The sequence below is a fragment of the Heterocephalus glaber genome, unplaced genomic scaffold, assembly GCF_053883595.1.
Source record: "Heterocephalus glaber isolate CG9 unplaced genomic scaffold, H.glaber_assembly_v1.0 deba00001504, whole genome shotgun sequence".
NCBI classification, from domain to species: domain Eukaryota; kingdom Metazoa; phylum Chordata; class Mammalia; order Rodentia; family Bathyergidae; genus Heterocephalus; species Heterocephalus glaber.
The window spans coordinates 62375578-62390193 of NW_028258324.1; the positions used below are offsets into that span (position 1 = coordinate 62375578).

The following is a 14616-nucleotide window of genomic DNA, read 5'->3' on the forward strand; positions in this document are numbered from 1 at the left end:
ATACATATACTTATTGTGTGCACAATGAAACAATTGGAAGAATGGGAAAGTAGATACATTTTAATTTCAAATTAGGATTTCCATATCTTGTGAATGATCATGTCTCAAGTTTATTTCAATCTACAAATTCCCTCTTCTGTCTCTTATTTTTTCTCCTTGCCATTTTTTTGTTGAAGAAAACAAGTGGTTTGTCCTGTGGTTTTCTACTTCTCTCATGCCATTTTCACATATTATGTGAAATATTTCTATAAGAAAAACACTCCTCAACTATTCAGTTTAAGAAAGAAAAGATAGATATCTGATTTTTTTCTCTTTATCATCTTTCAAAATAATAAGCTGATTAACATCTTCCAAAGGCTTTTTTAGTGTCTCAGTGTTGGACATGGTTAATATTTATCGTCCATCACCATTTTTACTCCTGCTTTTCACAACTGTCTCATCTTTTGTTGGGAAGAGCCTCTTCTGGTTAGCTAGCTCCAGAGTTCTTTAGACATGACCCTAGTTGCTACTGAGTTTTATTTAGTTTATCTATTTGAATAATTCATGCCCCAAAGCTAGACAATTCCTTTTTCTGAAACACCTGTAAATAGGATACTTAGAAACTTTAATCTGAGCATTTGGAGCGCAAGTTTTTATGGTGGTCACGACTGCTTCTAGGCTTTTTCAGAAGGCACACTGATAGAATGCATTATGCATAATGATATTTTTAGTGCAAACTTAGAACTGTAGACTTTTAATGTAACTTTGCTGATTGCATCTCTGTGTTCCTTTCTCTCTCCTAAAAATTTCAATTCCAATGACAGGAACAAACTTATCATTTGTTTTATCTCACTATAGGCAATAATCTCAGAATAACAAACTAACACACTCAGGAGTCAGTATGATTCCTAAAACACTTCAGATGTTTTTAGAGTTCTTCCCCCCATTTATGATATTTCATTAGAAATGTACAAATTATTACAAAATTATGCTTTAAAGTCACTCAAAATAGTTCTCTATATGGTTACGCCAACAACTTGGTAGGCTCATTTCACTCATTTTGCTTTAGATTTTTTTTTTCTTTTTGATACCGGGGATCGAACTCGGGTCCTTGCGCTTGTGCAGCAGGCGGCGAAACCACTGAGCTAAATCCCCAGCCCATTTTGCTTTAGGTTTTAATGTTAGCCTTTCAAATTTATTTTTGTATCATTTATATAGCTAGTACGGTAAATATCTTCATGGTATGAAAATCAAATCCACAAGAAAGAAGATATTTGGGGAATCTAGCTCCTCTCCCTCTTTTTCTGTCTTGTATCCTACTTCTCTCTATATCTCTAATTATCTCTTCACATTATTATTGATGTGTTCTTACATTTAAAAATAAACTTCAGTCATTTGTAGCAAAGTGGCTGCACCTTGAGATCATAACGTTAAGGGAATTAAATCAGACACACGAGCTTAAGTATCACATGGCTTCTCTTATATGAGAAACCCGAAATATAAATAAAGAGCAAAATAAAACATAGATAATAGAAAGTAGGGAGATAGATATTTCTCAAATGGTAAGAGGATCAAAAGATGAATGGAGAAGGGAGGGAAAGGACACAAAAAAGGGATTAAGATGTGTTATGCACATGTATCTACTCCACATAAGGAATGTGAACATTATGTGTTAAAAACAAGGACTAATAAACTAAATAATTTTACAGAGATATAAACAAATTACATATGAAAATAATAGCTATATATTATATATTTATACTGTAGTTGAAGCAGTATACAAATCATATTTAATCACAATTTATTTAATCATATTTAATAATATTTTCCATTGTATATAATTTACATAGTTAAAAATATTTTCAGCGGCCCTTCAATAGCTGTGTATAGCTAATCTTCATTCATTATTTCAGCTGCATAGTACTCTCTTAGGTGAAGGAACCATCCTTTATTCAATTTTTCCTCTTTTGATGAAATTTTTGTCAATCTTTTACAAGTAGTGCTGTAAAAAAAGCCTTGTGCATATGTCTATCATGTTTTGCCAGTATATCTTTGGTATAGATATTTGAGAAGCAAAACTGCAAGGTTAAAGAATAAATGCATCTGTTCTTTTGCTAGATAAATATTGCCAAATTCCTTTCCAGAGAGATTATACCAGTTTGCATTTGCACTAGAAATGTGTGTCAGTTTCTTCACAGCCTTGCCAACTGAATAGGCTGGCAAACAGATTTTCTAATCAGGTGAGCCATATTACCTCATATATGTTTCTCCTCTGTTTTAGGAAATAATTTGTAAGTTAAAGCAAAGTTGCAAGAATGGTTCAAATAACTTTTTTCCAGCACTGTTTAAGAATAAATTTCTGACAGGTGTCTCGATGACAGACACCTGTGTATTAGTGTGTATTTCTTAAGGATTAAGATATTCTCGTATGTAAGCGACAGGGTGACCAAGAAGTTAATATTGACATGTTAGCCCTAAACAATAGTCACATCCTACCTGTATCTCATAATGCTCTTTGCAGGAAAGGGATCCAGGATCAGTCAATGTGGTTGTTTTCTTTTTCTTTTTTGGAGAACTGGGGATCGAACTCAGGACCTTTTGCTTGCAGGCAGGCATGGTGCCACTGAGCTAAATCCCTGGCCCTCAATGTGACTGTTTTCCACGTTTCTTTAGTAGTTTTTCAATCTTTTTTTGATGTGCATGACCTTGACTCTTTTGAACCAGTTATTTTTGTAGAATGTTTCTCAATTTTGATTTGTTTGATTTTTCCTCATAGTTAAGTTCACATTACACACAGACATGATATCGTGATGTCATATTTTCACTGTTTCTCTTGGATGCCACATAATGTACATTTGTTCTATTACTGGGGATGTTAACTTGTTAATTTCTTAATTAGATTGGGTCTGCAAGGTTTCTCCTTTGTAAATTTTGCTCTCTTCCCCTATGTAATTAACAGTTATTTTGTTAAGAGAGATCATATACTAGACCATCTTCATCACTTTCATCTACTAGTTTCAGTATACATTGATGTTTCTTAACTAAATCATTACTTTAATACTTGTCAAATAATGATTTTCGAATTTTATCTTCTTAATTTTTAATTACCATTTAGCTGTAAGGAATAGCTACCTTTTCTTCTTACTTATTTATCCATTTACTTATGCCATTGGGGATTTATGAATTTCTATTTCACTTCATGGCTATTGTTCTTTTTATCATTATTTACTTTGATGTTGACATTGTTACAGGTTTAGGCAGCAAGGGCCTTTTAAATTGGCTTTGACATCCTTTTAATATGTCACCATTGTTCTTTGAACATTTTCTGACCTAATCTTTTTTTTTTTTGGTACCAGGGATCAAACTCGGATCCTTGCGCTTGTGCAGCAGGTGACGAAACCACTGAGCTAAATCCCCGGCCCCATCCTGACCTAATCTTACAATAAGATTTCCTAGCTTCTATTATACTCTTTATGGCTCAGCCTCATAGCCAGTCATAGCCAGTCACTTCCCCAAAGAAACTTCATTCTTTTTTTGAGGCGGGGAATGGCATTTAGAAGCCAAAATTTGGCCACCAGGGGTGCTCATTAATCTTGGTGTTGCACTGCTTTTCTGCCCTCTCTGAAAGAAGAATTGGAGAATATTCCTATGAACAAACAGACCAGCAAACATTTGTATGTTTATCTCTGTATATATATATATTCTTATATCCTTGCATATTGACATCTATCTTACCACTGTCTAGTACACTAGTATCCCCGATTTGAAGCCACAATTCTAGTTTAGTCTGTTTTCTGTCTTTGTAGCTTCCTTGCTTCAGTGAGAAACCTCGTTCTCATTAACTTCAATAGAGCTCCTTACTGTAAGTCCTGCTCAGAAAAGACCAGACTTCTAGTGTGACTGATGCTCACGCTGCTCCCCACTTCACTCCCATGTAGACACATTTTTCACAGCATCAAAAGCCAACAATCTCACAGCAGGCCACAGCCACTATAAGGGCCTTCTCCCCCTGCTGGCTCTGCTGTGTCAAAGCCAAGGCCACAGAAAAGCCTCCCCTCCTCCTCAGGCCTGCACACCCTGTGCAGCCTGCGCCCTTGTCCCCACTGCCCTCTGTGTGGATGCCTCTCCTGCTCAGCCCCCTAGTAGTTTTGGGACTGAACAAGGAAGGAAAAATGTAACTGCAACCAGGCAGAAATCAAGAAGGAAAGAAAAAAGGAAGGATGGAAGAAATGTCCTTTCTCTTATTATTGGGGTAAAAATGAGCAGCTTTTCAGACATTTACAGACCACTCAGGTCTGTGTCTATGTGTGTGAATGTTAATATCTAGCAATTTGTTATTAGGTAATTGCTCCTCGTCTCTTTGTTAAGGCATCTTTCTATGTTAGGAATATGAATCTTTTGTCTGTAAGTTTTCTGCGTTTGTCAGTTTTTTCTTAGCTTCTTTTGTTGCCACACACAAGTTTTCAATTTGTGTCATTTCTCACTTTTTTCTTCTCATCTTCAGATTTTGAATCAGTGTTGAGGGACAGCTTCCTTTTTTAGATGCCTTGGCTGCTGTCTCTTGATACCCAACTTAGATAGATGTTAGAGTGTGCTTTTGGGCGGCGGGGGGGGGGGGCAATCACCTGACTCAACTCTGTATCTTCACATTTTTAGCTGGAGTCCGACAGCTGGAGTCACGCTTCTTGGTGCCTGGAGATTTGTTAATTTTGACAGGGAACAAAGTGCAAATGCCGTGTGATGCCATCCTGATCGATGGCAGCTGTGTGGTAGATGAAGGCATGCTGACAGGTATGGGTCCTCCCCACAGCTTGCAGCCTCAGTGGGCTGTCCCAGGCTCCACTCTACCGTGGTCCCTGCTCTTCCTCTACCTCAATGACAGTGGCTTACTGCAAAGTGTGGGGCTACTTTGTAACCCTTCCTAGTACCTTAAATCCCATTCCATCCTGCTATGGATGGATCTGAGAGACCAAATTAAAGCTGCTTTCTCTGTGCTAAGTTTACTACAATCATAACTTTTCTAGTGTTTTGTAAACAAATAATCACTAGAATCTTTTCACTTTACCTCACAAATTGCATTGCTCATTAGATCTTTCGGAATTGTCTGTGACTCTTCTATCTAGTATTTCATTGTATCTAGTATTTAAATGTGCAGTGTATCTTCAGATGAAGTTGGAAGGTCTGAAATTGAGCCATGACATCCTGAGACCTACAGGGCCAAATCCAAGCTCATCCTAGTCTGGTTTAAAAGTGCTTAAAAGTTCATAATGGAGCATTTGGAAAATTTACTGCTTCTAAGATGCACCCCGGGTATTTTGGACTTATTGTATTGAATGTTTAAATAGCATGCTGAGGTGGGAGGGCCCTCAGGACACAGCCACTGAGGTCTAGGGAGAAGTGATGTCGTGCTCCAGCCTGTACTACTTTGATTTCTCACTTGTGCGGCATCAAGAGACATTGTGCCAACCTTTCTGAAAAATAAAGAACAATCTTTTTCAGAGAAGAAATGGGAGGCAGTGAAAGCCAGTGATGTCTTGTGCTTCCTATTAAAGTCTGTATCTAATCCATTTCTCCCAGCTAGACCAGAAATGCATGGAATGGAGATGAGAACACACATCTCCCTCCTGTGTGAACTTACAAGTACATGGCAGATCACGGCGGGTTGGGTTCCTCTCCCTCAGAAAAGTGTCCCTTAATTCTAGGACCTTTGCAGTGGCGAGTACTGATTTCCTAATGAAAGGAGCCATTGCATACCAGAATATAACTCTGACTTTATACTGCTTTCTCTGCAAAGACCAACAGATGGCTTGCAAACTTCCCTCAGAGCAGGTCAGAGTTACCTTCACCCCTTCACCCCTTGCCTTGTATTAGCACTGAAAACCACTGAAGTATGGTCCTCTCACCCTCGCTGGCACAAGTCACTGAGATCCCAGTTGCCAAGTCCAGTGGATTTAAAAAATTTCCCACCTTGTTGACTTCTCGGTTACATTTGGTCTTCTAGAGTATCATTCCTTCTGAAAGCCCTCTTCTCCCCAGCTCTCTAAGACAATGCTCTCTCTCCAAATTCTTCTACCATTGACCACACTGGCTCACTTTCCTCTACTGTTACTCTTCCTCCATCTCCATGATTTTGATGCTGGTCAGAGCTATGATTTTGTCCTTTCCTCTTCTCACACTCCACTCACATTCTGTGGCTTTCTCATTTATAAGCTGCTGAGCTCCGATTAAATATCTTTAGTCAAGACTTCTCATCTGAGCTCCGGGCTCCCGTAAATGTCTAACTACACACAAGGCATCCCAGGAGTTCAACGCACAGTGGCCGAAGGTGGTCCTTTCTTTCCTCCTCTCCTGTAATCCCTGCTTTGATGAATAATGTTGCTGTCAGCTCTACCTCCCAAACCAGGAACCAGGAAGCTGTTTTAAATTCCTGGATCCCTAGACCTGCCAATATAAAATTTTCCTCATGATTTGTAGCATCTTACTTCTTTAATTTTTGAATCCAGTACTTCCCCTCTATTCCCATATTCAAAACTCTTCCCCTTCTGCCTGGGCTCTTGTGGTCCTTTCCCAGCCTCCAGCCTTAACCAGACTTCAACTTATCCCATGTACTACGGACAGAGTATTTTCTCTTCAACGTAAGATGTTGCTAATCTTCTGATCAAGGGAGTTAGATATCCCCCATCTTCCTCCAGTCATCAGTGCCTACAGGAAAATGTTCAAACACTTAACTGAGTTACACATGGGGTTCTCCGTGTTTCCTCTCCTCCGTAGCCCATAGGGCCCATTATTTTCCCCACACTTCATATTCTAGGTACAGTTTGCTACTCTCTTAATGGGTTATGTCCAACCTATCTTAACATCCATCCTTGATTCACAGTACTCACAATATTATAACATGAAATTCTACTTATTTCCTTATCTGTCTAAGCTACGTTTATTTTGTATCCCCAATACCTAGGGTTGTTTCTACCATGTAAATATCTGCGGCATGATGAGTGGGCACAGTCCCAATTTACATGAGCGAATTCATCTCACCCCATAAAATGAGGTGCTTGTTTTCTGTAGGAGAAAGTATCCCAGTCACCAAAACTCCATTACCCAAGACGGATAGCCCTCTGCCCTGGAAAACACAGAGCGAAGTGGATTCCAAGCGGCACATCCTCTTCTGTGGGACAGAAGTGATCCAGACCAAGGCAGCTTGCTCCAGGATGGTGAGAGCCGTGGTGCTGCAGACAGGTTAGCATCTCCTCCCTCTTCTCTGATATTTTTAATGAAATGGTTCTGCTCGGGTGCCTAGTGCCTTGCATTTATTAGGTAAGGATCAATCTTTGAATAGCAAATGAAATGTATGTAAATCTAGTGTTTTAAATGCCAATTTTCCAATTGAACTATGGCATATGCATAATGATATGGATGATAATAGTCACTATTTATGTGTTTTGCAATTTATAAACTATTTCTGCACATCAAACTAGCAGAGCAAAGATGATGAAAGTTTTCGCTCTTTACATGAATAGAGTGAGGCCATGCAATTCAAATGAATGTTTAAAAAATGACACAGCTAGTAACAGGCAGAGCTGGATCTGAATTTCAGGTCTTATAGTTTTTCTAGGTAGAGATAGAGATGGAAAACTTAACTCTGGAAAACATTAGAAAATCTAGTTCATCAGTATTTTTTGGAGCACTTAGTTTTAATTCAAATGAAAGGTGTGTGTGTGTGTGTGTGTGTGTGAAAGTGTGTACTCGTGAACAATTTCCTTAAGATAAATCATATTTAGAAAAGTTGTGCTCTACTCTCAGTATAGTGGTTTCCTGAGATGTATTGAAATTGGAAGGAGGGAGGTAGGGAGAGGAAAAAAGGAGAGGGAGAGAGAGAGAGAGAGAGAGAACATATTTCCATTCTATCAATTATGTATTTGCCCAATTATTGCCTTTGGCTTTGAACAATGTTTAAATATCCCTAGAGTAAAACAAAGGTAGTATTGAGATTTAGAAGAATATTAGCAATAGGATTTATCATCCTGAAAAAAATGGGGTATTATTTTCCATTTCAGGATTCAACACTGCAAAGGGGGACCTTGTGAGATCCATTCTTTACCCCAAAGCAATGAGTTTTAAGCTCTACAGGGATGCCATCAGGTTCCTCCTGTGTCTCGTGGGGACAGCCACCATTGGCATGGTCTATACGCTGTGTGTCTATGTGCTCAGTGGGGTAAGCTGTCTTTGCTCTCCCATCACATGAACAAATTCACTCTTGGTATATTTTAGGATCAACATGTTGACCTTATTCATGGACATGGTTTACAACTCAGGAAACAAAGCCACACAGACACCTGCTTACGGGCTCAATATAAACAACTGATCATTAAGTCCCTTGGTAACACTCAGATCTTGTGGGATAGTGGGACAAGATGATTTGCTGACTGAATATCAACATGCTTTATATCATTTTTAAAAATTTCAATCTGAAATATGTTTCAATAAAGTAGTGTTTTATAGCTATTAAAATGAAGAATTTTAAATAAAATCAGATGCTCAAAGTTGGTGCAGTCATAGTAACCTGGTACATTCTGGTAGCATTATTGTTACAAACTTTTTTATTACACTTTTCAAAAAGATGTGTAGAGCCAGAAACATGACCATACCCTTTCACCCACTGATACCATTTCTCAGAATTCGACCTAGAAAGGAAACAGAGAAAGGAAAAATCATACCCACAAAGCTGTTCATTGTTGGCGTCTCTGCGAGACCTGGGGACCACTGTCTTCCAGGAATCTCCAGAGGATGTGGTGAAGAAAGCTCTCGATGTGATCACCATCGCAGTTCCTCCTGCCCTACCTGCTGCCCTGACCACAGGCATTATCTATGCCCAGAGGAGACTGAAGAAGAGGGGCATCTTCTGTATCAGTCCTCAGAGGATCAATGTATGTGGACAGTTAAACCTTGTCTGCTTCGACAAGGTATGTGAGCTTCATCGTTTATCATTGGCACCATTGGGGAAAGGTGCTTTGATCCTTTCATAAAGCCAAAAACATCTGACTTCATTTTTTTCTTGGTTGAGGGCATGATCTGGAACAGACTGAGTTCTCAGATTCTGGGCTTTCGAGAAGGGGAATAAATAGATACTGCATAGGTGGATTGTGTAAGGTCCTTCCAGCTTTTTAAAAAAAATTAATTTTATTGGTACATTTTAGGTGTACAATATAATGACATTCATCATTGAAAATTTGTACCTTTACATAATCTCTCTTGGTTCTTATTTTTCCTCCTTCCCCTGCCCTCCCTTCAACCCCTCCATCCCTCCCTATTTACAAAGACTTTGTTTCCATTTTTCCATTTTCTCATATTAATTTCATTCCTTTCTTTTCTTTCCCCTACCCCTCACACTTCCCCTTCCCCTTTGCCCATTTTCTTTTTTTTTTTTTCCCCATTAAGTTTATTGGTACACTTTCAGTATACAATACAGTTATATTCATCATTGGGATCTTGTACCATTACATGAGTCTCTTGGTTCTTACTTTTTTCCCCTTCCCTTGCCCTCCCTTCACCCCCTCCACCCTTCCCTATTTGCAAAGAACTTGTTTCCATTTTTTTCCTCTTCTCATATTTTTTCCTTTCTCTTTTTTCCCTTCCCCTACCACTCCCAGTTCCCCTGCTCTTTTAAACCTTTTCTTCCTGTTACACAATATCAGTTATACATTTTTAAAATTATAATATCAACATCTAGGAGACATTACCACAAATTTTACAGAATTTAAAAGGATATAAAAAGCATATTACAAAAGTCTTTTTTGAAATAAATTTGACAACTTCTAAGAAGTACCTTGGAAGACAAATTAATGAAACTAACTCTGGAGGAAATATAAAATTGGAATAGCACGTATTATAGAAAGTATATTCCTAGCTTGAAAACTTACCTATATGACAACAGCAGGCTCATAAATATTTTAACTGATAAATTATATCAAACAATTAAAGCAGAAAAAAGAAGGAACACTTCTCCCCTCATTTTAGGAACTCAACATTGGGCTAATCCTAAAACTGGATAAAGATAATAGAAGAAAAAAGTATGAACATAGATAGAAATTTGTTTAACAAAACAAACTCTTAGAAGTCAGATCTGGCAGGATGTAGAAAGTGGTTTTGTTATAGGGATGGCAGTGTTGGTTCAGCATTGGAAGATCCACCCCCCCAAATCATCATTTTAACAGAGGAAAGGAAAAAGCCATATGATCCTGTCACTAGTTGGAGAAAAAGAATTGGACTAAATTCTACAGCTGTTCGTGGTAAAAGCTATCAGGAGACTAGAAGTAAAACAGAAACTTCTCAGCAGATTAAAGACATGTACTCCATACTTCCAGTGAGAATGCCTTATATGAATGGAGAAGATACAATGCTTTCTCCTTAAGGTGGAGAACAAGGGCAGATATGCTTACTCTTTATCTGTGCATTAAACTTTGAAACCTAGGCCCCACCAAAATAGTCTGGCAATAAAATGACACAATTAGGATAGGATTGGCACGGCAGAAGCAAAATCTTTATATGTAGATGAAATGATCATCTACAGAGAAAATACTAAGAAATCTCTAGGAGCCCCTAGAACTTGTACTTGAATTTAGCAGGATTAGAAAACACAAGGTATATATAAAAATTCAGGTCTGTGTATACTTGCTATAAAGGAAGAATTGGATATTGAAATTTAAAAGCTATGTAGGAGTACAAAGGACCTAGAAAAGTTAAAAACAAAAACATAAACAGTGTTGGAAGACGTTTAGTACCTAATTTTAAGACTTCTTCTAAAGCTACAGTAATCAAGACAGTGTTGGTGTAAGGAAAGACATATAGATCATTGGAATAAAACAGAGAATCTAGAAATAGAAACACACATATATGGTCCACTGAGTTTTGAAAGATTATTTAACATTAGCATTTTATAGAATATAAACTCAATTCAAGAGCCGAGGAAGAGACAGTGTTTTCAGCAAACGGCACTAGAACACCTGGTATCCGTATATAAAAAATTAACCTCAACCCTTTTTTTCCATACATGGAAATAACTTGAAGGGATCTATGAGCCTAAATAAGAAAGCCTAAAAGTATAAAACTTTAAGAAGAAATTATAAGGGAAAATGTTTATGAATTCAGGGTAGGCAAGAACTACCTAGTATACAAAAGACATGATGTATAAAAAAAAATTGATAAATGAGATTCCATCAAAATTTAGAACTTTAAATGACATCATTAAAATGAAAAGTAGTCCTTAAACAGCCCATATTTACAATGCATAAAACCTATGAGCAGAATATAAAGAATTCTTAGAGCTCATTAATAGCCCAATTAAAATGTAGACATAAGAAGATGATAAATAGCCAGTATAGCAAAAAGAATGGTGTGCAACTCTAGAAGCAGAAAAATACTAATCAGTACAATAACAAGATTGAATTATACACTCATTAGGGAGATGAAGTTAAAAGTTTTAAAAGCCTTGTCATGACTTTTTCTTTTTGTTGGATTCTCCCCCTTTGCTTTTAATTTGTCACATTCAATGGATTCATTCTGCTGGGTTTCCTGGGGTTGTGATCCTCATTATCTTTTCCTAGGGTATTGTCTAAAATTTTTTAGAGTGCCGGTTTGGTGTTCATGAAGTTTCTGAGGTGCTCTTTATCATGAAAGTTTCTTATTTCTCCATCAATTTTGAAAGATAGTTTTGCAGGGTACATCAATCTGGGTTGGAGGCTGTTTTCCTTTAGGGCTGGAAATACATCATTCCAAGCTCTTCTTGACTTGAGAGTTTGCATTGAGAAGTCTGCTGTGATTCTGATGGGCTTTCCTTTGTATGTGATTTGTTTCTTTTCTCTCACTGCTTATAGAATTTTGTTGTTCTGTTGGATTTCTGGAATCCTAACTATTATATGCCCATGTGTAGATTTTTTTGATTAAGGCTAGCTGGAGTCCTATATGCCTCCCTTATCTGTATGTCAAGTTCTTTCCCTCTCCTTGGGAGGTTTTCTGCCATCACTTCTGTGAACAGATTTTTTTATGTCATCTGCACTCTCTCCTGTTTCTTCATTGACTCCAATCAGTCTTATTTTATTCTTCTTTGCATCATCTAGCAGCTTCTGGATTGATTTCTCATGTTCCCTTACAATTTTCAAGCAATTTTTCTTTTCCTCCTCACTAATTGCAATCTTATCTTCTATATGTGAAATTCTCTCCTCACATTGGTTCATTCTGCTGCACAGACTTTCAACGGAGTTTTTAATCTCTTGGAAATCTGTTTGTATCTGTTTTATGGATTCCATTTGTTTCCTATGTTGGGATTCCATCATGTCCCTCAGATCCTCTATTTTTTTTTTATCTGTGTCCTCTCTAGATTTATTAATCATGTCTTGCACCATGAGCAAAATCTTTGCTGTTATCTGAGTAATTATTTCTGATTTCAGTTTTCCCAGATCCTCTTTTGTTGCCAGTTCAGAGAGTCCAGGTGGTTGAGTATCAGATTGTTCCATCTTGTTTCCCTTTGGGGTTGCTGTAGGTGATCTGGAACTCTGTTTTTGAGGCTTGCTTATATGTTTTCTCATTTCCACGGGGGGCGGGGGGTGTGCTTCTGGTGACCACGAGGCTCACCTTCCCTGGGGAGCTTTCTTCTGGGTGTTGGGAGTGGGTCAGCTTCTCTGCCCTAGGAGCCTGGGATGGCAGCAGGGGAACTTCCTTCTGGGTGCTGGTACTGGCTGAGCTTCTCTGCCCTAGGAGCCTGTGATGGAGGCAGGGATCTTCTTTCCCGGTTCTGGGACCGGCTGAGCTTCTCTGCCCTTTGGGCCGGGAGTGGAGGGATTCAGTACTGTGGTCTGGTGGTCCGGTGTCCTCTGTGTCTTTGTAATGTGGAACCAGGTGGCTGTACACAGGAGTGGGGGGTGGAGGGTGTCCAGTGGATTGTTGCCGGGGCACAGGCTGATTTGGCGAGTTCTGCGCAACTCGCGCCCTCAGTAGGGTGTGCCCCTTTGCCTATTTGTTTCCTATTTGACATTATCTATTATACCTTTTAGTCCTTATTTACACTTTCAGTCTCTCAAAGTAGAGAAACTATTCAGTATTTACACGTGTGTCCTATTTATTTCTCTTAAGAGTATTGCCTCAATGTCCACCCATTTAGCTATAAATGTCTCTAATTTCTCATTTTTTATGGCTGAGGAGTACTCCATTTTATTAAAAAACCAAATTTTCTTTATCCAGTCTCCAGTTGATGGGCATTTGGGCTGCTTCCAAGTTTTAGCTGTTACCAACTGTGCTGCTATGAACATGGGTGCACATGTATCACTGTGGTATGATTCTTTTAAATCTTTGAGGAAGATAACCAACAGGGGAATAGCTGGGTCAAATGGGACTTCCAGTCCTAGTTCTTTGAGGTATCTCCATTCTGATTTCCACAGTGGTTGCACCAGTCTACACTCCCACCAGCAGTGGAGCGGGGTTCCTCTTTCCCCACAGCCCTGCCAGCATTTGTTATTGGTTGATTTCATGATAGCAGCCATTCTTTCTGGAGGTGGAATCTCAGTGCTGCTTTCTTTTGCCTCTCTCAAATGACCAATGATGTTGAACCCTTTTTCATATGTTTATTTGCTATTTCTACTTCTTTGTCTGAGAAATGTCTTCATTTCAGACGCCCTTTTTCGGATTGGGTCTTTAAATTTGGGAGGTCTGATTTTTTTTTTTTGATACCAGGGATCGAACTCGGGTCCTTGCACTTGTGCTTGCGCAGCAGGCGGCCAAACCACTGAGCTAAATCCCCGGCCCTAGTTCTGATTTTTTTAAGTTCTTTATAGATTCTAGATTCTAGACCTTTGTCTGAGGAACAGCAGGTGATTTTTTCCCACATTGTGGGTTGTCTCTTCACACTGTTGGTGGTTTCTCTTGCTATGCAGGTTTCTAATAAGAAGAGATCCCACTTGTTGATTGTTTGTGCTAGGTCACAGGCAACTGAGGTTTCGTTCATAAAATCTTTTCCTACACCAGTGTCTTCAAGAGTGCTACCTAACCTCTGTTTCAGCCAGTTCAACATTTCTGTTTAAATATTTAGATCTTTAATCCATTTCAATTTTAGTTTAGTGCATGGTGAGAGATATAGGTCTAGTTTTAATCTTTTGCAAGTTGAAACCCAATTTTTCCAGCACCATTTTTTAAAGAGGCTATTTTTCCTCCAGTGAGGGTGTTTGGCTCCTTTGTCAAAGATGAGGTGGCTGAGTGTGTCTGGAGTTGTTTCTGCATCTTCTAATCTGTTCCACTGGTCCTCAGGTCTGTTTCTTTGCCAGTACCATGCTGTTTTTATCACAGTAGAGTTGTAATATAGTTTCAAGTTGGGGGTTGTGATACCCCCTGCCATGTCCTTGTTGCCTAGAATTGCTTTTGCTATTCTGGGTCTCTTCTTGTTCCAAATAAATTTTTGGATTGTTTTCTCAAGGTCCATGAAGTATGCTGCTGGGATCTCAATTGGAATTGCATTGAATCTATATAGCAGTTTTGGAAATACAGCCATATTCACTACATTGATCCCTTCTATCCAGGAGTAGGGGCTGTCTTTCCATTTTCTGATATCATCTTCAATCTCTCTTTTCAGAGTGCTATAATTTTCAGAGAAGA

General features: G+C 38.6%; 1 protein-coding gene across 6 annotated transcripts in view; it reads left to right on the forward strand.

The window, feature by feature from the left end:
* Atp13a4 (ATPase 13A4) overlaps nt 1–14616 on the forward strand; it is a 130058-nt gene that overhangs the window by 65449 nt on the left and 49993 nt on the right. For all 6 annotated transcript variants that reach the window (XM_004834765.3, XM_087186692.1, XM_087186691.1 and 3 more), the window contains 4 exons: nt 4636–4770; nt 7045–7215; nt 8034–8191; nt 8751–8939. In XM_004834765.3, the coding sequence (XP_004834822.1) occupies nt 4636–4770; nt 7045–7215; nt 8034–8191; nt 8751–8939 (653 nt within the window). The remainder of the gene's footprint in view (nt 1–4635; nt 4771–7044; nt 7216–8033; nt 8192–8750; nt 8940–14616) is intronic.